At 44.9% G+C, this 25234-nt stretch overlaps 1 protein-coding gene across 3 annotated transcripts in view; it reads left to right on the top strand.

Moving 5' to 3' along the window:
- LOC112644693 (glucosaminyl (N-acetyl) transferase 1) overlaps positions 1 to 24695 on the top strand; it is a 49532-nt gene extending 24837 nt beyond the window's left edge. Inside the window, exons 1-4 of one of the 3 annotated variants that reach the window (XR_007401000.1) lie at positions 18238 to 18352; positions 19767 to 20794; positions 22196 to 22544; positions 23301 to 24694. Coding sequence is in view for 1 of the 3 variants with exons in the window: in XM_049091886.1 (XP_048947843.1) it covers positions 14331 to 14403; positions 19767 to 20077 (384 nt within the window). In the remaining 2 variants the exon portion in view is untranslated. Of the gene's footprint in view, positions 1 to 14278; positions 14404 to 18237; positions 18353 to 19766; positions 20795 to 22195; positions 22545 to 23300 lie in introns of those variants that run through there. The other 2 variants (XR_007400999.1, XM_049091886.1) reach the window with 2 other exon arrangements.
- Positions 24696 to 25234: the final 539 nt, after the last annotated feature.

Genomic DNA, 25234 nt, shown 5'->3' with positions numbered 1-25234 from the left:
GCCTGTGTCTCTGCCTCTCTCTCTCTCTCTCTGTGACTGTCATAAATAAATAAAAATTAAAAAAAAAAAAAAAAAAAAAAAAAAAAAAAAAAAAAAGAAATTGCCTTTCACTTATTCTTGGATGCCACAGTAATGAAATAAAAAGTACCACCAAATAAAGAAGGACCCTGAGGCCACCAGCCCTATATGGATTACATATAAAGACGAGATTCTAATGTTGCTCTATGATAGAGGGACTTAGATTCATTTTTAAAGGATTCCAGAAAAACCACAGAAAGAAATTCAATACCTTTCAAAAGAAGAAATGAGGTCAAAGGCTGAGGAAGGCAGAATTAAGAAATACCCACACTAGAAAAAGCAAAAAGCAGCACGAATATTGCAAGGAAGTGGTCAGTGCTAGCAAACAGTGGGGCAATGAGGTTGAGAAGAGGTGGAAACTGGCTCAAGGCCCCTCTTCCATTCGGGTCTCTGCTGAGCGCTGTTGAAAAGTTCTAGTCACTTCCACCTGCCCATCATCACTGCAAGGGGTTTCTTAGCGGGTGGTACCTGGGAGATGTTATGCAGGTAATGGAGCTGGGCCAATGAATGGGACAAAGAACAGGCTCCCCACAGGGTGAACCAGAGCTGTGTGGGGGCGGTGGGGAGGGCATTGATTTCAGCCAGATTGGGCACTTTTGAAGATGAATTTACCCTCATGTATCTCTTCATTCACCCATTCATTCCTTCAGGAAACAATTATTGCACATATAGGGTTGCAGATGTTTGAAACCAAAGTACCAGACACACCTAATAAAAATTGTAGGCCAAATAAAAAAATAATCTCATATTTCAGTGATATAGAAAACTTACTGATTATTAGAGATGGTGGTTCCCACATCTATGTCTTGATATCTTGATTCTCTCTAAAGACCCCCACAAAAATGGCCATGAATGAATTATTTTAAAGCACAAACCCACAAAGACTAAGAGAGCAGAGGAAAGAACCATAAAAGGGAAGGTGGAAAGCCAGTGGATGAGTCAGAATGAACTAACCAGCTCAAAGAAGCTCAACCCTAAGCTGGTAGTGGTTAGGAAGAGAGTCAGCCATTTGGTTTGTGCCACGTGCTCCCAGAAATGCTCAGCAATGAGTGACACCAGATATCCCCAAAATGGGAGTGATTGGAAACATAGGTCGGAAGTCTTTTATGAAGCAGTTAGGCCCATCTTTCTTCTCAAAGCCTGTTAGCAGACCTGTCCTGTCCTTCCCCCACCTTTGCACATGACTGGGAGGTTAGTTCCAAGCAGCACTGCCCAGCAGGGTAGCCACTGAGCAGGTGAGGTTTCTGAGCACTCAAAATGTGGTTCTTATAAATTGAGATGTGCTGTGAATGTGAAACACAGTAGATTTGATGACAGAGCACAGTACAAAACAACATAAGATGCCTCTCGGTATATTTTCTTAATATTAATGATACGTTAAAACAATAATGCTTTTGATCTATTGGGTTAAATAAAACATATGATTAAAATTCATTTCTCTTTTTTTTTTAATAAGACAGAAAGAACATTTAAAATTACTGCAAGGACTCTCATGCTATTTCTGTTAGTGATGCTCTAGAGAGGGTGACCTGGGGCAAGGCACAGCTGAGGAGCTTCTTCCGTACTGAAAAAGGGGCTGCTGAGGAGCATAAGCGAGTGCATTGTAGTGGGAAACCAGCTTCTCCCACTCAGATCCTAGAATGCTGACAGCTGGTCTCCCAACCAGCAGGTGGTGGGGGGGGGGACACACATGCCCCTCAGGAGAAGCTGATCAGCATGGAAGACCTAAGATCCTAAAGCAGACCCTGCACCCCTGCCCCTAACCCCACAATATTGCACTTCTACACCTGCCAACAGGTTCCTGAAAACTCCTGCAACTTTCTTGGGGTAGGATGTGCCTCTCAGTTGGCCAACCCCTTGCTCTTGCTCTTCCACTGGGGAGACATCGCTGACTGCATGACCTACGCAGCAGACTCAGGCTCCCTGCGACACTGAACTTTGGCTGCTTCCTGCTGCCCCCCAGCCCTGCCCCAAACTGGCCTCCTTCCTTCCTGCCTCACTTCTCTACCTCCATTCTGGGTTTTCTTGAGATCATCTGTGGGATCAATACCCTGAACTAGGCTCCTCGTATTTGGGTCTGCTTTGGGAGGGGGACCTAAAGAAGACATATTTTGATAGTAGGGGTGCTTCAGGAAAACAGCCCAGTGTCTCTCTCTGCAGGGAAGCCTTGTTCTCGGCACTTTCTGGAGCCTACCTATGAATACGAGCAGGGAGCCCAAAGCACCAAACAGACATCCGAGGGAATCCTCTAATAATTCAGAAAGCAAGACAAATGTGTTGTTTTTTTTCAATGGCAGTCTATATTGTGGTTCATTGTTAATACCCTGCTCATTCATAGAAACATTACTGTGCCATAAGAATCATACTAACTGCACAAAAAGATGTGTGCACGTCTGTGCTAGTCTCAACAGAAAGCTAAAACACCGGGCTGTGTGCCTCAGAGTTCCCACCTGGAGCTCTCTGAGCACCCAGGAGGTGCTGCTCACAGAGTCAGGTGCCCAAATACAGAGAGGAGATCCAGTCCCTGCTGTCCGCAGAGGCACAGTCTAAGGCAGAAGTCAGATATGAGGGGAAATGCTCTGTTGTACAAGGGAGCGAGTGGGGTAGAGTCTGCACAGCAGGAAGACCCTAAACCAAACAGGCTGGGGGAGGAGCGAGAGGAAATGTGTGTGCAGAGGGGGAGGTGGCTGGCTGCAGCAGAAGGAAGGGCCTTCCCAGCAGAGAGCACGGAGAGGGGCTGCATGCAGGAGACTGGAGCCACCTTGAGCCAGCTGCGGTGGAAGGGAAGGGGAACGTGTCCAGGAAGGGGTTAGAGGGGGCCTGGGTCTGGCTTATCGTGCAAAAGGTAACAGAAGGATCTACAGGAGCCAGGAGATCATTGAAATGCCCTGGTGATTTCACCTAAAGAGAGAACACCCCTGATGGCCACCATGCTTTTCCTTGGAGGCTGGAGGCCTCCCCTTGCTCGTCTAGTGGTCTGTGGAGGGAATGAAAACAACCACTGCCTCAGTTTGTTTTGAAAGGGAAAATACCTGGGCCTGTGGGACTGGGTACAGTGGGGAGAGAGGGCAGCTACCTGGTAACAGGGTAGAGTGTGCCTTTTGTGCTTTAAGTGTCCTTTCCACCCCAACCGCCCACGAAGACTGATATCCACTCTTTGCACCTATCACTCAGCAGCTCCAGAATAGCCCGGGGCCTCTCACCAAGGAGCTGAGCTTCAGGCCTTCCTCCTCCTGAGACTTGGTCTGTCTGGGTCCAACCTCCACTGAGGGGCAGTGGATCAGATGCTCTAATCCTGGCGGATGTGGAATTCTTCCCAAGTTTTATAACATCTTACACTAGTTACAGAAGAAAAGTTTCTAAAAAGCACTAAGAAGGGATCTAAGGGGAACATCAGGCACCTCACAGAGTGACAGGGACAAGATCTGCTGGCAACTCTCTTCATAGCACCCCTAAATCATCACACAGACACGGAGGGTCCAGAAAACCATGTCAAAGCCAAAGCAGCAAGCTATTTTAGGTGGCTGAGAGAGGTCTTCAAGGTGACCCTTAAAACCACTTCTGGACAACACAGTTGGCCTCTCTCCCATTAAAGAGCAAAACATGGGGGCAGCTGTTAGGATAAAGCTGAACTTACAAAAACAGGTGGTGGGCAAAATAGGGCCATAGCCCGCAGTGGACCAACTCCAGAATAGAGGTGGAAGGAACACAGTCTTGGGAGACACCCAAATCCTAGCTCTAGTAACCTTCCTGTGAGGGTTAGTTAACCTTGTCAATCCTCATTTATCCTTGAATGTAAATGGAATTAGTAATTCCCACCTCTAGTCTAGTGATAAGGCACAGAGGAGATCCTAAATATAAAGACCTTAACACTATTCCCAGCAGGTGGAGGACCCAACAGATGTTAGATCCTCTTCTCCACTTTGACTTTTTCTTGGGCCAGCGTTGTTTAACACATGCGGGTCCATAAATACTTGTTGAGTATGATGGCCATAGTGAACACTTATGAAGAGAAAGTTCTGAGTCAGCAAAAGGCATCAGGATTATTGGGCTGAAAGACTCCTTGGCTATCTACCGATGGTTTCTCATCCTTGCGCTACTTGACATTTTGGGCAGGAGAACTCTTTTGTTGTGGGGAGCTGTGCTGTGCATTGTAAGATGTTTGGCAGCATCCTGGTCTCTACCAAGTGGATGCCAATAGCAGTGCTCCTTCCCCTTGCAAACCCCTGGGATGGGGGGTAAAATTACCCAGATTGAGATCTGTAGGGCTGGCTCATACCCCAGCGGTCCTCTGAACCAGTGTGCCTGGTTTGGTCCTGGATGACCATTCCCTCAAGGACTTGGTTGGCCTTGAGGAGAGATGCAATTTAGTGCTTGAGATCCACTCTGCTTCCTAAGTGGAGCCAACATTATTGTACTTACCATAGAATATTTTGTCAAACACTTAATATGACAGTTTCTAAAAATCCTCAGGTGCAGGTAACTCTTGTCTCTCCAGTAGTCTGGACAGTCAAGAGTGAATATGTGAATAATGAAGGAATGTATGAATGAAGAGGGAAGACATGAGCAATTTTATTTTGTCTGTACATTGGCTGTAGTGGTTCCTTTGTTTTTTTCCACCCAAATCCCAATGTGTCTTCTTCCCTTCTGATTTCTCTTAAGGAACCTCTTCCACAGACTGGGCACTCATGGCGGGACTGTCAAAATCCAGGTCCTGCTCTCCTCCTAGGAAAGACCAAAATCCCTGGGGGATTCTTTCCTTCACATTGCTCTGCCTCCTGGTGCCAGGTGACTCAAGCTCGACCAGATACGTCTTTGTCACAGGAGTTTGAGTCCTGAAGGGCAAATGAAGGAGCAGGGGGAAAGAAGAGGAATGGATCATTCTGATATGTTGGCTTCCAAAGGGATTTGGAGGGTAGCTGCTTCATCGTCTTCCTGCCTTGAAGAGGCAGATGGGGGTCAGCATCATGAGGTGACTTTTCCTCAAGTTACTGTCAGGAAAGAATAAGGCTGATGGGGTCTTTGGGGAAGATGGGAAAAGAGAGAGAGATGGGAAATCCAGGCAAGAAGGAACAGAAGGTGTTCCTCCTGAAGGATAGTGGTGTGGGTCTGCCCACTTGTGACCCTGGGGCTGTGGCTTACCCCCCAGACCTCGGGGGTTTGGAGAAAGTTACTCAGGGCCTCACTCGTGACCCTTTCACTATGTCCTTTGGAAATGTGTGAGGCTGGGCTTCTGGGCGATAGCTTACCCTTTATTTTAAAATTTGTAATTTTTTAAAAGATTTTATTTATTTATTCATGAGAGAGAGAGAGAGAGAAAGTGAGGGAGAGAGAGAGGCAGAGACACAGTCAGAGGGAGAAGCAGACTCCTGTGGGACTTGACCCCAGGACCCTGGAATCATGCCCTGAGCTGAAGTCAGACACCCAACCCCTGAACCACCCAGGTGCCCCTTATTTGTATTTTTTTAAAGATTTATTTTAGAGAGAGAGAGAGAGCAGGAGTGGGGGCAGGGAGAATGGAGGGAGAGGGAGAGAGAGAGAATCCATGCAGGTTCCCCACTGAGTGCAGAACCCAATACGGGGCTCCATCCCACCACCGAGATCATGGACTTAGCCAGAATCAGGAGTCGGCCACCTAACCCATTGAGCCACCCAGGCACCCCAATGGCTTCCCCTTTAAAACAACAGTTACCACTACCATTACTGTTACTGGTTACTAAGCTCTGCGTGCCCTGGGCGTGAGCTCTTTGCCTGTATTTTCCCATTGATTCCTCCCCCAGAGCCCACGAGTGAGGGGCTAGTGCTTTTTGTAGATGAAGCTACTGAGCTTCAGAGAAAGGTAGAAACAGGATTTGAACCAAGATCTGACCAATGGCGAAGCCTCTGATTGCAGGCGGTGGGGACTTTCCAGCCTGAGCCCTCCAGCTCCAGGCCCCAGAGAAGCAGAAACGGAGGAGAGAGGGCGAGGTCCCCACATCCCAGTCTGGCCCAGCCCACTCAGCTCTCTCTGCCTGCAGCTTTTTAAGCAGGACCTAACTTCTCGAACCTGATTTTGATCCAACTTTGGAAACGCAGCTGTCTCCTGATGAACCCCCCTCCCCTCCATCTGGCAGATTACTTGCTTTTCACCTCCTCCTCCCTGCCCTGGCCCACGGGTCAGCGGGCTACTTGATAGCGCCTTGGCCAGGGAATCAATGGGTAAGGAAGGGAAAAGGAGGGAGACTTAGCTCAACCCTTGTTACCTGAGGCAGCGGCTGAAACCAAGGCCCACAAAGGAGGTTTTGTATTTCCCATGAATTTAAAATGTCCCTGTCACTCATGCTACCGAATGTCCTGAGTCGGTGATCCAAAGAGAATGCAGTCATTGTGTTAGCAGAACAGTTTATAAGGAAATACTTCACAGCATCCAGTTATGCGGTAAAAACTCAACTGCAAAGAGCTAACTACTCAGCTGTCTCTTTGTTGTGGAATGGAGCTGCTGAGAAGCCTGGGACCTTTAGGAGGCCCCAGTCACCCCTCTCTGGGGGTCCCAGTCCTGCCTTCTTTTCTCTGTGGGTCCCAGTCACACCCCTACTCTCTCGGTGCTGCTCCCTCACTCCCTACTCCACCTAGGCCTTTCTGCATGCCATCTCCAGTTCTGGTCAGGGAGCATATAAGCTTGGTTTTATTTTTATTTTTATTTTTTTAAAGATTTTACTTATTCATGAGAGCTACAGAGACAGGCAGAGGGAGAAACAGGCTCTCCACGTGGAGCCCGATGTGGGACTCAATCTCAGGACCTGGGATCACGCCCTGAGCCAAAGGCACACACTCAACCACTGAGCCACCCAGGCATCCCTAAGCTTGGCTTTAAACTTGAGATGTCTGAATGTTAGAACAGTACTGATAAATTAGAAGCAGCAAGTTGGCCTTGACACACTTGGCCATTGGGCTTAATCATGAAGCTTTGGAGAAGAAGGAAGCCATTCCAGTCCAGGGAATAATAGGTGTCTTTTCAAAATTTTTCTTTTTTTTTTTTTTTTTCCCTCTCTCTTCTTTGTCTTTTTCCTTTCTCTAATTTTCTTGTTTTTATTTATTATCATTTTTTTAATGCTCCTCCACACAGGAGGAGGGGAGCTGCTGTCGTATAAAAAAATATTGTATCGGCTTGCAAACTACCAGTGCATTGAAGCTTTGCTCCCAAACTGACAGGCAATTCTGTTAGCTCTGGAGTAATTCTGTTTTATTCTGAGGTTGAAAGTGAAAGAAGAAGTTTCCTAATTCTGACTTGATTTCTTTTTCTCAAATTATTATTCTTAGGAACTGTAAAAGAGAATGTCAAAATTATACTTTCCACTGCTTTCTCTCCTCCTCTTAAATATTTTCTGGGGTAAGGGGAGGTTATAATTATTTTTCTAACTTTTTTTTTTTTTTTTTTTTTTTAAGTAGGATCCATGCCCAGCATGGGGCTTGAGCTCACACACCTGAGATTGAGCCACATGCTCTATCAGCTGAGCCAGCCAGGTACCCCTCTAACTTTTTGTTTTTGCTTTTAATTTAAAATCAATTAATTAACATATAGTGTATTATTAGTTTCAGAGGTGGAGTTCAGTGATTCATTAGTTGCATATAACCCCGAGTGCTGTTATATCAAGTGCCCTCCTTAATGCCTATCATCCATGCCACCATCTATTCTCCTCTAGCGACGCTCAGTTGGTTTCCTGTGATTAAGTCTTATAGTTTGTTTCCCTCTCTGACTTCATCTTATTTTTCCTTCTCTTCCCCATGTTCATCTGTTTTTTTCTACCTCTGAAACTATATATATATATATAATATATATATATATATATTATATATATATATATATATACTATATACCACATCTTCTTTACCCATTTATCTGTCAATGGACATCTGGTCTCTTTCCATAGTTTGGCTATTATATAATTGTGCTATAAATATTGGGGTGCATGTGCCCCTTTGAGTTGCTGTGTGTATCCTTTGGGTAAATACCTAGTAGCTCAATCGCTGGGTCATAGGGTAGCTCTATTTTTAACTTTTTGAGGGACCTTCATACTGTTTTCCAGAGTGTCTGTACCCATTGGCATTCCCACCAAGAGTGTAAGGGGGTCCCCTTTCTCCACATTGTCATCAACATCTGTTATTTCTCGAGTTATTAATTTTAGCCATTCTGATCAGTGTGAGGTGGTACCTCATTGTGGAAGGAAACAGTTGACAAAACTAAAGACAATCTACAGAATGGGAGAAGATATTGACAAATGTCTTGTCAGATAAAGGGCTAGTATCCAAAATCTATTAAGAACTTATCAAACTCAACACCCAAAAAACAACCTGGTGAAGAAATGGGCAGAAGACATGAACAGACATTTCTCCAAAGAAGACCTACACATGGCCAACAGATACATGAAAAAATGTTCAACATCACTTGGCATCAGGGAAATACAAATCAAAACCCTCTATTTTTTGATCATGAAAACTCTCAGACCAAAGTAGAGAATTTGTACTCTGGGCAAATTCAAAACTAGCAAAAGCAAGGAAATAATGGAATTAAATAGCAAAGGTGGAGGAAAACAAGACTCTCACCTTTGAATTCGCAATAATAAGGCCATCTCCCTTATATGTTAATGTGTAAATTAACAAGACTTTCATCTTTTGGGGGCCTCTGCCTCTGGCCCAGCCCCCACCATCTGCTTTTGTGGTTTCTTCCTTGGGATTAGAGTATATACAAAGGCCTTGGATGGAAGGCAGATGAGACTTGAAATTTCAGCAAACCTCATAAATAGGTTTTCAGAAAAGCCAGCAGGCCGTGGGTTGCTGACATCCTGGTGGAGCTGCACATAGATGGGAAGAAGGGATGAGTGAGGACCACCCAGACCACAGAAAACACTTTCACTTAAGCCAGCCAAGGAGGAAAGTCAGCCTCAAGCTAGGAAGACCAAACCTTTAGTGGTCTGGACTATACCAGAGCTTCTCAGACTTTGATATGCCCGCAAACCACCTGGGGATCTTACGTAGATGGAGATTTTGAGTAAACTAGAGTGTAGCAGAGCTTCTGAGCTACATTGAATGCTCTACTGTGACCTTGAAATTCTTTTTTTCTTTTTTTTACAAATTTATTTATTTATTTGAGAGAAAGAGAGAGTGAGTGAGGGGAGAAGCAGAGAGAGAGGGAGAGAGAATCGCAAGCAGACTCTGTGCTGAGCTGAGAGTCCAACTCAGGGCTCGATCCCATGACCCTGAGATCATGACTTGAGCTGAAGCCGAGTTGGATGCTTAACAGACTGAGCCACCCAACTGCCCCCCTTGAAATTCTTAATAATTTTTTTTTAAGGATTTTCTTTATTCATGAGAGAGACACACAGAGAGAGAGAGAGAGAGAGAGAGACACGCAGACACAGGCAGAGGGAGAAGCAGGCTCCACACAGGGAGCCCAATGTGGGACTCGATCCTGGGTTTCCAGGATCACACCCTGGGCCGAAGGCAGGCGCCAAACCGCTGAGCCACCCGGGCTGCCCAATTCTTAATAATTTAAACTTGAACTTGTGTTTTGTAAGCCAGGTCAGGTGGTGCAGATAGCCCGCAAGAGCAAGGAGGAGATACTGCAGTACATGATGAATATGCATATGAATATGCATGATCCCTGTCTCTTGCTGCCTTATTTGCGTATGTAGAATAATGGAGATGCTCACTAGTACAGAATTCTAGTGGGAATTTTGCAAATCTCAAAGAAAGTGTAATGTTATGTCTGTGGCTTAGGAACGTTAAGGATGCCGGCAGCCTTAGAACCAGAATTTGCTGTGAATACAGAAAGAAAGAAATGTAGTTCTAAGAATCATGAAGAACTAAGAATCTCTAGCATATCCTTTCTGTTACTTCTTTATCTTAGCCAATCATTTATGCCCAAAGTGATGCCACAGAAGGGAAGTTCCATTTCCTTTCAGTTTGTCCTTATTCATCAGGGGGGCAGAAGGCAGAGATTGTTGATAGAATGTGTACTTACTAAGAAGTAAAATAATAAGAATAATTGAGTTGCTTTGTTTAGCGTTTCCTCTCTCAAATAAACAAATAAAAACCTTAAAAAAAGATAAATGGTAAATCTGTGTATTTTAAAGTCTGAATATTTCTTTTCTTAGAGTGAAATTAAATGGCAAATATAAACATTGCTAGTTGAGAGGCTGTGGAAGACAAGGAAAGGCTTCCTCTTGGTACCTTCAGTGGTCCTTTTTTCCTCCTTTTGAACAAGGCACCTAGAGTTTTATTTTGTGTTGGGCCATATAAATCATAGAGCCAGCCTGGCTCATACATGATGCTGGCGTTCTTGGTCCACAGATCACGTTTTGAGAAGTGAGAGCCTAGACCAAGGTGTTGAAGCCCAAAAGACCTGGAATCAATTGTCAACTCTATCACCTGCTAGCTGCTTTTGTGATCTTAGGCAATCCTTTAAGAAATGTGTAAAAGAAAGGCAAAACATATTTTTATGACTTATCAGTAATGATTGTCTAACTTGGTATGTGATACTTTTGCTTACATACTAGAGTTTTCTCATCTATGCAAAGTGGATCATAATTCCTCCCAGGCAAGAATTCAAAAGACAATCCCCTTCTCTAAACTCTTCTTGCCCTTGGCAGAGCCTGGAGCTGAGTGAGGGGTCCATCCCTCCTCTATTGACCTTTTAGTCCTTCTGCTTGCTTATAAGCTCTTTGAGAACTGAGTCATGCCATGCCTCTGTCCTGAACCCCTGCCTGCACAGCCAACCTCTACCATGGACAGTATCAATAGTATTATAAGGTAGATGTTTACTATTGGATAAATACATATAAATCTGCTTCAACCAAGAAATGTGCCACCATTGAAGTACAACACATTCCCTCCAGATTCCTACCATCTGTCCCAATATTAAGAGATTTCCTTCTTGTTTTCCTATTCAGATCATACTTATCCTTCCAGGGGCAGCTATGTGAATTTTTGCTTTGAGACTCTAGAGGAACTGATCCTATCTCTGGCTCTCTTTTCCTATCAGCATCTTGGTTACACTCTCCATTGGTATCAACTCAACTCTTGTGAATGAATACGGCCTTTCCAGGCTTTCCCACTACCCAATCAAAGAAATACATCTGCATCCAAGAACTCCCAGCAGAAATCCTGCACTTTGTTCTGACTGGCTGCCTCCTGAACCAATTCTAATGGTGAAGGTCATACTAGAGGTTGGGGATCTTAAACCTGAGATTACCTAGAAACTATTCACGTTGACAAGATGAAAGCCATTCTATTGATCCATTTAGGACATGCAGCTAATCCCAGACAAATAAAACACCAGGGACAGGTGGTAATAAAATAGCCATTGGTAGACAACCTGAGGGTTCTCCATCCTCCCTATCATGGCTCTGTTAGTAAATATTTTCTCTTTTATGGCTCCATAGCTAACTAGGCCCTTTGAAATAATAGCTCAGCTCTCTTATTTTAAATATAAGGAAATGGAGCCCTGTGGGGAAAAGGGAGGGCCCTGCACAAGATCACATATCTAGTTAGTGGCAAAGCTGGCACTGGAACACACTGCTTCCAACATAGTTAGCTCTTAATCATACACACTCTACTGCCTTGTGGTGCCATTTAAGGATGTTGTATTTATATATTTTCTCTCCTTGCAGACACTGACTTTTCAGGGGGCCAAAGACAGTATTCATCTGCACTGCAGCTTTTAGTTCAGGATTATAGTGAACATTTAGCGAAGGATTATAAATGTATTAAGCAGCCTTAATAATGTGAGTAGGATGAGCAAAAAATTGTTTAGCACCAAAGTGCCAAGCAGAAATCAAACATTAAGTTAAATGATTATTATTGATAAGTTATTACATTGTGTTGTGACCAGAGGGAGAATGTTTTGCCTTTTCTTTAAGTAAGAATGATACAAGAATTTAACCTTAACGTCCCAGACTTGTGAATAGTTTCTGTATATCAGAAGTTTTTCATACCAACTATATCACCTTTATTTTTTTTTTTTTTAAATTTTATTTATTTATTCATGAGAGACACAGAGAGAGAGAGGCAGAGACACAGGCAGAGAGAGAAGCAGGCTCCATGCAGGGAGCCCCACGTGGGACTCGATCCCGCGGCTCCAGGATCAGGCCCTGGGCTAAAGGCGGCGCTAAACCGCTGAGCCATCCGGGCTGCCCCTATATCACCTTTATTATATGTATGTATACTTATATATCCATATCTAATTATCTATCCACCTTTATTTCTTCTTTAAGAAATTATCTGTGCTCAGAGAAATGAAGTTGTAATCTTGAAAATGTCTAAAACTTTGAACTATTGTCTAGTTTTATCTGTGAACTGAGAAATTTGGTGGAACCTGCTCCAAATTCTTGTCTCCATTTTTTCCAAGGTACTGGTGAAGTGAGATTCCTTTTTAGCAAATGGAAAAACAGAAGGAGTGCCACATCACAAATGACATTTGAAAAAAAAAAATCCTAAAGATCATTGGCTATCATCTGAAGCACCTGCTGCCTCAGGCAACCGGGCAATTCCTGCGGGTGGGAGAAGGCACAGGGATCTCTGACACCTCTCCAGGGCCTCACTCCCTAGGAGATGTCTGTACCTAATTTGGGCCTAAGATATCCCTCCACACTTCCCTTTGTCTTCCTATTTTCCAACTCTACCTTTTCATCATACCTGTTTTTACGTTAGGAAAATTTCTAGTTTCTTCCAAGTATAACCCGGATGATGTCAAGGTGTAGCCTGCCCGCCTTGGTCATTCCTACCACCCCACAGCCTTCAAGGCTGAAGTTTGCTCAGGAATTTTTGCTAATTCCCAGGGAACTGCATTCAGAACCTCCTCTATTGGGATGCCTGGGGGGCTCAGTGGTTGAGGGTCTGCCTTTGGTTCAGGTCGTGATCCTGGGATCCTGGGATCAAGTCCCTCATTGGGCTCCCCACAAGAAGCCTGCTTCTCCTTCTACCTATATCTCTGCCTCTCTCTGTGTGTGTCTCATGAATAAATAAATAAAATCTTAAAAAAAAAAAAAAGAAAGAAAAAAAAAAAAAAGAAAAGAAAAAAAAACCCAACCCACCTCTGTCCACAAGGGTGACTTCCTCCTATCATCCATTCTGGCCTTAACATCCAGCCAGCGATAAGAAAGCTCTCAAGTTTTCCCAGAAGGATCCACTTTCACAAAGAAGCATCAGTGAGCAAAGTGGACTTTATTAAAGACACTGGTGGGGTGACAAAGGGCAAGCGAGGTGCCAGCCTTCCCCATGGCCAAAATGTAAGCACCCCCTTCCGTGATTGTATTACAAATTCTCTCCTGGGCCAGGTGTTCTCAAGTCTTTCCCTCAAGCCCCCATTCCTCCCCTTCCTTCTTGTCTCTCTGCTGGCAGCCCTCTGGCCCTCTCCTCATCATTTAAATTCTCTTCTTTTTATACAGAACAATTCAGTTCTCCCAAATCCCTGTCAGCCTGCACACCTCACACTTTCCTGACACGACACATGGGTGATACCTTCCTCTCTCATAATCATCTCTCGAGAGGGTAACAGCCATTGTTTGTTTTCAATCAAACTGGAGTTACTTTCTCTATGAAGGGTTTCCTGAATTTTCCCTCTGAATTTCCAACATTTCAACAAAATCCCTTTTGACCTCTTGATACTTTTAAGATATAATTAATGAGATAATTTATTTGACGGCATCTAGCTAGCCAGCCAGCTAGCTTTCTCCCTCTATGTTAGCGGCATATATAACAGCACTGTGATGCATCTGTGCGGGCTCAGGAGAACTGCTCATGCATATCCCTCTCTATCTCTTCCCAAAGCCGCATTCAGCGGCTCCCTGTTGGAATCTTGGGGTAGGGCGGGCTCCGGGCAGGAGAAGGAGTGGGGATCCCTTAGCCTGCATTAGGTCTGAGAGGTCATGAGATGTCCCCTTGAGTAAGACAGAGGGGTCTCTGTGTGGAAGATCCACCAGTGATGAGAACTGTTGTGACCCAGACTCCCCATGCAGATGAGAACATCCCAGAAGAGCTCGCTCCACATCTGCTCCACCAGGTGCTTTATAGGCATCGGATATGGGGTTGCCATGGCCTGTGCACCTGCTCTTATTCTCCTTTTTGTTCTCAGAGAGTTGGATGTCCTGCTTGTCAATAAGTGACTCTAAGGTGTTGCCAGATTTCAGCTCAGGAAGTTGAGAAATGATCCCCTCCTTCTCTTTCTCTCAAATTTGGAAATTCTCTTCCTTGATGACTGGTGTCTCCAGACACTCATGGACATGGAGGAGGAGGAGTGTAGCAGTCTTCACCTGCTTCTTGCAGGGCATCCCCCAAGAAAGGCCTCTGGTGAGTCGGTAGAAAGGAACACCTGCGGGAGAACCAGTGGGAGAGGGGTGGACGGGACTGCAGGAGCCGCAGGCTCCAGGGAAGGCTGAGCAGTCTGGGCCTGAGACTGTGGACACAGAAGAAGCCAGCCGCCCGGGCTCTCTGCACAGGAGTGCCCAGTCCAGGGCTCAGTAGGACTGGAATCTCGTCCTGTGAGTCCAAGTTAAGTGGAGGCCAAGGTGGAGCCGGGAGGTGAGGGAGCAGAAGACAGTCAGGTGAGTCGGTGATTCATGGGTTGGAGGATCTTTCCCTAAAGGGCTGTTCTAGTTAGCCTCTGCAAGATCTCTTGGCTCTGATCTTCATCACATGTCCCCTGGGCTCCTGTTTTCCCAGTTTGGATCACTTGCCCAGAAGGGGCTGACCTGAGCTAGCACCCAGTATCTCTGAGGAAAGGGTGATTGACTTCTTCCCTTCCTTCCTATATCCTTTTTCCCAGCCTGGCGTGTGTCGGCCAGGGTCCCTGCAGTGTCAGGTACAACCTGCAGTGACAGCAGGGAGACACCTAGGGAGGAGACTGTGGGAGAAGGCCTTGGGGTGAGTGAAGGAATCTGGTGACACTGGGGACATGGTGACTGTGCACTTGGCTGGCCATCCTGTGTCCTGCAGGGCTCCTGGCTGTAGCTGGTGTCCCTAGTCTTCTGCAGCCACCTGGAGAAGCCCCCTGCTAAAGGTCTTTCTCCGCAAACTTTCCACGAAGATTGCCGCAGAATGACCAGGCAAGCTGGACTTCCTGTGTCGTGGGATGATACTGTTCCTGCTGTGTCCCCCTGGGACACCCAGCTCCCCTGCTGCGGCCTCCTCTAACCTGGGCCTCCTCAACTCTGGCCTCTACTGTGCATCTGGCCCATCACTGTCCTTTTCTTCTCCCTCTCCATAGAGTGTCTCTGCCACTGGATCTTGATTTCTTAACCGCTTGCTTCTCACTCCATGATGTGACATTTCTTCCTAGCCACAAAGCTTGCCCAGATGCTAAAACCTATTATCCAACCAAACTGGGTCCCTGACCCAATCTCCTCATTTCACCTCACCTCTTCAGGTTCTTAATCTCTCACCTAGTGAAAAAGCCATAGTTGCATTTGTTAGCTGACAGTTGGAGAGGTGAGGGGAAGGGCCCAGCCTTGATAAGCTCCCATTTTTGTGATGGATCCCAGTTTGCTTCCCCAATCTAGAAAGTCTAGAGGCTCTTGGCCAGGGAAGAGAGTAGACCCAGTCTCTGGCCCTGGGATTGAGTGGATGGCCCTGGCTGTAGGACCAACTCACAAATCTCCACTCTGGGCCCATCGTGCTAGAGCCACTCAAGTCTCCCTTGGAGCCAGGCTGGCTAGACTCCGGGCTGCCAAGTCCAGCTTCAGTCTGACAGACTCCAAGCTCTAAGCAGGTGGACTTAGGTCCTAAGCCCGAGGTCAGGGGCCCGTCTTTAGGGCTATAGCATGTACGTGTAATGAAAAAGCCACTGGAGCCTTCTGCCTAGCAACATCGTCCTTTCTACTTAGAGGAGTGGAGGAGATCCCACAGTGTGGCTCTCCTGGCTCCCCCCAGGCTGTTGGCCCACCCGAACTCTGAGATTGTGGTCCTAGAAAAAAAACCCTTAGCTCCTGTCAAGTAGGGCAGGCTGATAGCCTAGGGTCTGGGAAGACTCATTTCTGCTTTTAATAATCTAGTCAATAACATTGTAATCCATCATTTCATTCGTCTTTCAGGATGACTTGTAATTTTTTTCTTGAAAACTAGGGATAATATAGTGGATAAAAGAAATTGAGGAAAATGGGTGGGAGGTGTTGTGTGTCTGGCTAAGCGTCGGGCTGTGTTTGCTGTTTGCTGTAACCGTACATACACGTCAGAGGCTAACCTTCTCAGGTGTCTTTGTTTGTGTCACCCCTGTTGTTTCGGGGTCTCCCTAGAGACTTGTTAAATATTGTCTGAAACACAGAGTTCTTTCGGTTGTATTCCCCTGCTGTATAGGAGCCCTGCTGATAGGGCGGTGAAGTGTGGGGAGGGAGGAAGTGCTCTACGTTCCCATGATGAGGTCCCAGTCTCTAGTGAGCCTGTGTCCTGGGGTGGTGGCCCTCCCCAGTGCTTCTCAATTGCATTGCTTCTTCCCTCTTAGGTGAGACAGGAAGCCTGGTGAGGGAGGGGCCTATTTTCTCTCAGGTCCTTTGGGCTCTGGTAAAAACCTGAGGAAGTTGGGCCCTCTTGAGGGCAGGTCTTGTGAAGAACAGATGATGCTGGGTGTATATAAAAATGGCTACTCTCCCCTCCTCTGGCTGGAAACACTAGGGCATTTTTGTCTGCTCTTCATTGCGAATCTGGTAGGGCTCCTGGCGATAAAACTCATGATGGTGTGGGGTTCCCCCTCTGACCGCCCACCCCTTAGAATTTCCAATTCTCAGGCTCATCCACACTGAGCCTCCAGCAATTTGCCAGTCACAGTTTAGGTTTTCCTGCCCTAGTGCTCTGTCCCTTGGAGATCTCTGCTCCCAGATTTCTGCTCCAGTGAAGTGTGATTCTCTGTATCTGCCTTTCTGTCACCTCAGTTTTAAGGGTGGCTGTTGGTCCTATGATTTCAGTTCGATGGCATATGAGTTTCTGTTTTGTTTTTTTGTTTGTGTTCTTGCATGGACAGGAAAGATAACTTCCATCTCCCTACATGCTAGACTGGAAATTAGAAGTCTCTTGCCATCATTTAATTAGATTTTTCCAAACTGAAGTTAGAAGATACTCAGTGACCCTCTATTAGGTATGCGCTTCCCTGCTGGTGATCTTTTTCATATTCCTGAGGCTCATCAAAGGTGATGTGGTGCATTAAAACACCTCAGAGACAGGCCATGGGTCCCCTAGGAAGTCATTATTAGATCCTAGATTTTGCTTCTTTCCATAGTCATAACCAGTTCGGATTTCCATACCCAGGGGTTAGTACAAGACCTGTCTCAAGTGACGAGAGGGCAGCAACCAGGAGAAACACTCTAGTCTTACTCTGTTTCCAGCACTGGCTTTTCTTCCGCTTTTCCAACTTTCGCCCATATGGGAAAATACAAGAGTCCACAAAAGCAGGAAAACTCATTTCAGCTCATTGCTGAATAAAGATAGAGTGATCAGGGCATATTTGACCAGAAAATGTTTTCACATGTGTTCTGTCCACACCCAGGGCCCATAGCCTGGTACTAATCCAGACTCTAATTTGTCTTATACAGACTGCAGGTGGTGCTGACACGAGACACAAAGGCAGTGGGGCTCCCCAGGGTTACACACACCAAGTGTTGCCCCACACACACCTGATTTTGGGGGCACACTATGCATGAATGTACTGAGACCTTAGTGGTGGAGACCATCACAGAGTCCCCAGAGCCCAGCTTCTTAGACCACAGATTACTCTCTGGTGTCAGGGACTGTGTACGGGCCTCCTATTCCTGGAGGCAGCCCTTCACGGGAAGCTTTAATTCTCCAAACCACCCCAGAATCTCCAGGTTTGGGGCAAGGCCCCTTGGTAGGGGAGGAAGAGTGAGTTCAAGCCTTTGAGGACTTTCCATTATCCCTGGAAACCCCAACTGAAACCAACTTTTTCCCTTGTGACCAAAGGAACGGGTTTGGGGTTCTTTAGGAATGCCAAGGGGCATTTTAGGGTCTTGGGGCAGCTGCTTCTCCATGGCTCCTGTGAGCTTCAGACTCTGTTCCTTCCACAGGAAGGAGGGTGCTGGTTATCATGCAGTTTAGGGAGTGTGGCTGTTCTTGACTATGAAACGGAGTTTGGACTGTCAGTGACAGATGGTGGTGATTCCCCTCCGTAGAGATCTTTTATACCTACTTACGTTCCTGCAGGTCATTTGCTCGTGCTTGTCACAGGGTAATTTACTAAGCAATTTATTGCTGCTTCCTACTTTCTGCCAGAAGAGACTGTCAAAGGGAAGAAAAGGTAATTTTGTCCTCTTTTCCAGAGAATTTCGGGGCTACTGATCTTAAGGGTGGTTTATTAGTTATTTGTTGCTATATAATGAATTATTCCAAATATTAATATCTTCTTTTTTTAAGATTTTATTTATTCATTTGACAGAGAGGGAAAGAGAGCACAAGCAGGGGGAGCAGCAGAGGGAGAGAGAGAAGCATCTCCCACAGAGCAGGGAACCCGACTCGGGGCTCCATCCCAGGTGGGATCATGACCTGAGCCAAAGGCAGACACTTAACCACCTGAGCCATGCAGGTGCTCCCAGATCTTAGTATCTTAAAACAAGGAACATTTATTTTCTCACAGTTTTAGTAAGTCAGGGATCAGCTGCCTCGCTGGCTCACAGTCCCTCACAAGGCTGAACCCAAGGTTTGGGCCCGGGTTGCAGTGTTATCTCAAGGCATATCTTGGGGAGGATCGCTCTGCTTCTAAACTCGTTCACATGGCGTTTGGCAAGCCTCGAGCTCTTTTTGGCTGTTGTCCTAGCTGTCACCTCCTTGCCACATGGGATTCTCTGTTGGGTAGCTTACAGAATGGCATTCGGCTTCCCTCAGAGCAGTGAGAGAGAAAAGGGAGGGAAAGCAAACAGGATAGATGTCACTGTTGTTGGGTAAGCTAATTTTGGAGGTGTCATTTTACCCCTTCTGCTGTTTTCTGCTTCTTAGGGGTGAGTCACTAGGTCCGGCCCCCAATCCAGGGGAGAGGATTACACAAAGTGTGAATAACAGGAAGCGGGGATGGCGGGGAGTCCTCTTGGAGGCTGCTGACCACCAGTTGTTGATTTGTGTGTGTGTGTGTGTGTGTGTATGTATGTGCATGTGTGTGTGTTTCCCAGCCCAAGTCAGAAGTTACATGGCATTGGTAGCACGACTGTATTTAGGCTCTTATGTGGGAGGTGAAATTAGCTGTGTGTTCCTTAGAGCAGAGAGTGTGCAGATGGAGTCACTGGGTTGAAAGAGGAGTGGCCTGAGATTGCAGAGGCTCCAGGGACTTGAGGACAAATGGGCAGAAGAATCCACATGCATCAATGTCTTGTGTGTGAGGGCCCCAGTAGAACCGGGACTTCTGATGGGGTGAAGTGATGCATTTGTTGGGGCACCGAATATCAACAGCATAGTCTCAGGAGCTGGGTACAAGCCCCAAGGCCCCTCAGATAGCAAAGAAGCTATAGAGCCTCTTAGTGCCCCAGGAGTCCTTTTCTATTTATTTGCCTTAAGCAAACAAACAAACAAACAAAAAAAAAAAAAAAAAAAAAAAGGAAATCCTATTGCCTACAACTGAGAAGTCCGGGATTAGGGTGGCAATCAGGCATCAGCGTGCTGTTCCCCCTCTATTGTTTGTCTGCATTATTCCAAATGTTCTTCATTTTGTTCTTCATTTTCAGGCTTTGTGTGGTACCAGGATGTCCACCAGCAAGTTCCGACCAAAGCCTTCCAGATTCAAGTGCCCCGGAGAATGTGGCGGCTCTCACAAAAGTCTCTACGAAATCTCATTGTCATTTGGACTCCAGCGGGGCCACACAGTCATGTCCTAATCTCTCGCCTGGGACGCAGAATGCTCCAGTGGGCGAGGCCAGGCCACATACCCATCTTGGCTAAGGAGGGTCGTGGAGGGACAGTTCTTTCTGTACACGGGCTAAGACTGCAGAACAGAGATAAATTCCCCAGAAATGTGTATTGTTCAATCAAGACATAATTGAATTCCACCAGTAGAAATGGTAACTCCAAACATAACATTTTATTGCTTTATTGGATAGTATACTGATTGTATACATCTATTGGCAAATTCCTCTGATCATTCGTGATATACTCTGTATAACCCCGGTTCTCATCCACTTATTCAGTCTTAACATCTCACTTGACATAATTAATTAATGCTTGAAGTATGTCTTTGACACATTCATTTTATATTTGTGTGTAAGTCATGTTTGCAGTTTTTCAAGAATTGTATTTTAGGAAGTGAGAGGTGGTCACTTTGTTCCTTTTAACTACAATTCTCATTTTCCTTTAAAACCACCTGGTTATGGGGCACCTGGGTGGCTCAGTCAGTTAAGCATCTGCCTTCAGCTCAGGTCCTGATCTCAGGGCCCTGGGATCAAGCCCCAAATAAGGTTCCCTGCTCAGCAGGAAGTCTGCTTTTCCCTCTCCTTCTGCCTTCTGCTCCTCCTGCTTGTGCTCTCTTTCTCCTCTGTCAAATAAATAAATAAAATCTTAAATAAATAAATAAAACTACACGGATAATATGTATCCTCAGAAAAATTGTAGCTTTAAATTTGCTGAACATTTCAAACAACTAGCCATCCAGGTTAGTCAGACTTGACCTTGGACCCTTCAGCCCCCAGCCAAGCTGCTCAGGCAGATGCTGTGCAGAACAGAGATGAGCCATTCCTACAAAGTCCTGAGCAAATTGTAGGTGAGTGGGCAAAATGAATGATTGTTATTCTAAGCCACCCAATTTGGGCTTCATTTGTCACAGTGATAAATGATGGATACAAAAGGGCTTTCCTTTAAATATGTCTTTGTCTGAAAATTTGACAGCAAACACATGTTATATTAAAATTCTTTTAAAATATGTATCTGGGGGAAAATTAAAATTAGAAACATAGCAAAAGTTTCTATTTGTATTTCCCTTACTGATATCTTAAGCGAGCTTCAATTTCCAAGTCATCTTATCATCAAAAGGCATACTAACACAAGTAAGGACTTGTGGGGGGAAGCTATTTTTTCTTCCTGTGTTCCTCAGGAGTGGCTTGGGAAGATTGACGTTCCTCATGACCACAAAAAGCCACAGTTTTGGAAGGCTGGTCCTTGGTGTCTCCTGCCTCCTCTAAGTTTGTTTGTTTGTTTTTAAGATTTATTTATTTATTTATGATAGACATAGGGAGAGAGAGAGAGACAGAGTTACAGGAGGAGGGAGACGCAGGCTCCATGCCGGGAGCCCGACGCGGACTCGATCCCGGGACTCCAGGATCGCGCCCTGGGCCAAAGGCAGGCGCTAAACCGCTGAGCCACCCAGGGATCCCCCCTCCTCTAAGTTTGAACTTGAAGACACCTCTGACTCACTTTGACATGAGATAGGTGGACCACATCAGTCCTCATCTCTACCCTTTCTTTATTCTTCTACATGTGAGTCCATTAAGCTCATATGTCTGTAAGTCGGACTCTAGGTCTTTCTGTCCAACGCTGCATCAACTACAAGAAAAATGAGAAGCAGATAGCTTTCTGAGATGGACTTGCCTTCTATTGCAGCATAATCAATTATTCTTGCTGTCTCTAGCCTGGGGATAAAAAGAGTGGAACAGAGAGAAAAAGGAGAGGCTTGTGGGCAGAAACTTTAGGCTTGGTCAGAGGTCAAAGAAATATAGCTAGTTGAGCTTATGAGTCTGGTCTGCTGTCCAGAGCTACGTACATGCCTTTAGAAGCCTCTCAGGGAGTATTAGGGACAAAATATTGGGGCAGAGAGTACAGCAACTGACAGAGTTTATTGCTGAAATTATTCTTGATTTGATACTTACAGGCATGGGAGTAGTATTTGAGCCTATAGAGAAATGTGTCCTCAGATACGTTGTTAAATACCAAATGTATTCAGAAAAATTTTCTTATCAACAGAATGAACAAACTTTGTATAGTTTCATATTGGTTCTTTGCCATCATTATAAGTAATTCATGACCATCTTTTTTAATTGAAAGATACGGAGGAGTACAAGGAAAGAAGAAGGAAAACAGTGTCTCCCAGTATCATCACCTGAACACATAAGCACAAATAACATTTTGGCAGAAACTTGATCCTTTTTTTTTTTTTTTTTTTTTTTAGAAACTTGATCCTTAATGTGACATACGATGACATGGTTGGTGAGTAATAGCACTGGGATCTCAACACAGAACCAATTGTCCTTGCACATCTGAATCTGATATCTCCTGGTGTCCTATATATACATCGCTAGTGCTGTACCTGGTCTTCTCTTTGATGTTTACTTTGCCATGAGTTCCATTTATTTGTGTGTCTCTATCTCCTACCTTTCACATGATTGTAGGACAGGGAAAGTTGAAGAGAAGCTGAAAAACAGTTTCAGATTGAAGGAGACTAAAGAGAAATGAAAAAACACCATGTGTGATTCTGAACTGGACCCTTTTGCTGCAAAGGACATTTATCAAGACAACAGGTAAAACTTGAATGGTATGTGTGAATTAGGTGGTAGTCATGTTTCAGTGTTAACTTCCTGATTGAATAGCTATGTTGGGTTATGAAAATGTCCTTAGTTTGTAGGAAACACATCAAACATTTGGGGGTGATGAGGTGTTATGTAAACAACTTACTCTCAAGGGTTTGAGGAAAAGTAATTTCTTCTACTGTTCTTGCAAGTTTGAGGTTGTTTCCAAACAGTGAAAACAGAGGTAAACCAAGCAAAAATAGGAAGTGAAAGCTGGGAACAAAGTAGGGGAGGAGTAAGAGAGATGGACTAAAATAGCTCTGGGAGAAGAGGAGGAAGGATTAAGGAGAATTAGTCTATTTAGAAGACTGGGTAGGGTAGGAAACAAGAAGCTGACAGAGTTGACAGAAACTAAAGGTGGGGTTGGCAAGGATTGGGAGAAGTTGGCATGTTAACAGAGGAAAGGCTGGGTATGTGGAAAGATGAAGAAAAAAAAGAGGGTGGGGAAGAAAATGAATATATATTGCATGGCTTCTCTGTGCACTTAAATCCCATTTAACTCTTACATAGCTAAGATGAGAGTTTTATACACAGTTTTAAAAAATGAGTAAACTAGAGCTGAAGAAGTTAAGTAACTAGCCCAAAGTAATACAGCTGATAAGCAGAACCAGCATATAAATAGCAGTATATGTGATTTCAATGGCCCTGGGATAGTAGAGAAATGGTCTCATTGGGTCAGATAAGGGAGAGAAACTTTTTTCCCCTCAGGGATTATAGTGGACACAGAGACCAGCTGAGCAAATGATCATGAGAGTTTGGAGGTTGAGACTGAAACCAAGATTTGAATAACCTGAAGAGATGTGTTACTTGAAGTTATGAGACAATGACAGAAAAAAGGAAGAAAAGAGAAACATTGAGAAATGAGACTATTACACAAGGGCTGGATCTAGTAAGTTGCTTCTAATCAATAGAATACAGCAAAAATGACATGACATCACTTTGGTGATTAGGTTGCAAACAGTGGTAACTGCCACCTTGCTGGCAGACCCTTTCTTCTTGGTTTCAGTGAAATAAGCTGCCATATTGGGGAGGCCCAAGAGTCAAAGAACTAAGGGCAGCTTCTAGTTAACCAGCAAAGGATGAAGGCCTTAGTTCAACGACCTTGGAGAAACTGAACCCTGCCTACAACCACGTGAAGCAGATTCTGTGCCAGTGGAACTTTGCCTGAGTCTCAGGCCCACCCTATGATTGCAGCCTGTGGGACTTTGGTGTGGAGGACCTGCTAAGATGTATCTGGATTTCTAAGCCACAGAAACTGAAATAATAATGCTTGTTTTAGGTGGCTGAATTTTGGCAGATTGTTGATACTCATTATTTAAGGATTCCACACTGCAAATTCACCTACTCACTCAGACTTATGAGTGACTTCTAAATCAATACTCATGGCGCTTTCAGGGTCATTTGTGGACATGTGTAGAATACTGAAAGCTTTGAATTGCCTGCTGTGCATGTTCCTAGCTGAGGTCAAACAAGGCAAGGTTCTGCTTCTTGTTTTGGTTTCATACAGTAAACACGTGTTCTTTTCAGGCTCAATTTAGTGCCATGTTCTGTGCATTTTTGTGATTTTTGTTGTTGATTTCTCTGTTTTAAATGGTCTCCAAGCACAGAGCAGAAATGCTAGTGTTCCTAAGCACAGGAATTTCTCCTTAGGGCAAAAATTCATGTACCAGATAAACTTCAATCAGGCATGAGTTATATTCAGGCTGTTGACTGCGAATTCATTGTTAATGAAGCAGTGAAAATATATTAAAGCGTATTTAAACAGAAACACACATTAAACAACGTTATGTATTGATCATTTCATGGGAACAATATGATCAGCGGCCCAAAGGAGCCTGACCCTGTAACTGAGGAGCAGTAGGTCAGCATTTGCTAATTCAGCCTTCTCAGTGACTTTATAGGACATAACTACCTCAAATAAGGAGAATTGACTATAATTTGTTTTGTAGTAATAGATAATGAATACAGGCAACAATGGGAATTGAGTTCACCAATCTAAGGGGAAGACTTTCACAAGGAGGGTATGAACTAGCAGCAGGGTGCAGGCCCCTTTCAAGGGGTAAGGCTAGAGAAGATAGTAGTTGGCAGTGACTGGTGCCTGCCATCTAAGTTATCATTAAAAAGATCATATAGCAAAAAGAAATAATTTTTTCCTGACCTAAGGGACTTATTTTGGATGAATGTGAGTGAAATTCTAGAGGAAAATTAGCCTCACAAAGCAATCTCTTTGCTCTACAAAACCCACAGCAGTGTGGGGATTGGTCTGTACAACCAAAAGGTCCCAGCTTAATTAAACTCTCCGCGACCGTACAGGGTGATGGAACCCGGGGTGGCTCTGGCAAGCACACTGATGCTGCCAACTCAGGGAGACGGTACAACTGCAAGAGAAGCTGTGGAAGAAACAGCCCCTTGGCTGAGCCTTGACACAGCTTTTCTATGATCTATGGCTGAAAACTTAACGTTTTATTTTCCTTACTTTTAACTTCAGAACATAACATATTCAGTCTACAGCCATACCACACTGAACGTGCCCGATCTCGTCAGAACATAACATATTCTTTTCAATTTTGGCTTCTAATGAGACTCCCCACTTCATCCTGGATCCCTACTCCTAGAGCCACCCCATACCCTAACTAATGAGT

The sequence above is a fragment of the Canis lupus genome, chromosome 1 (assembly GCF_003254725.2).
Source record: "Canis lupus dingo isolate Sandy chromosome 1, ASM325472v2, whole genome shotgun sequence".
In the NCBI taxonomy this organism is placed as follows: domain Eukaryota; kingdom Metazoa; phylum Chordata; class Mammalia; order Carnivora; family Canidae; genus Canis; species Canis lupus.
This window is presented reverse-complemented; position numbering and strand designations above follow the sequence as displayed.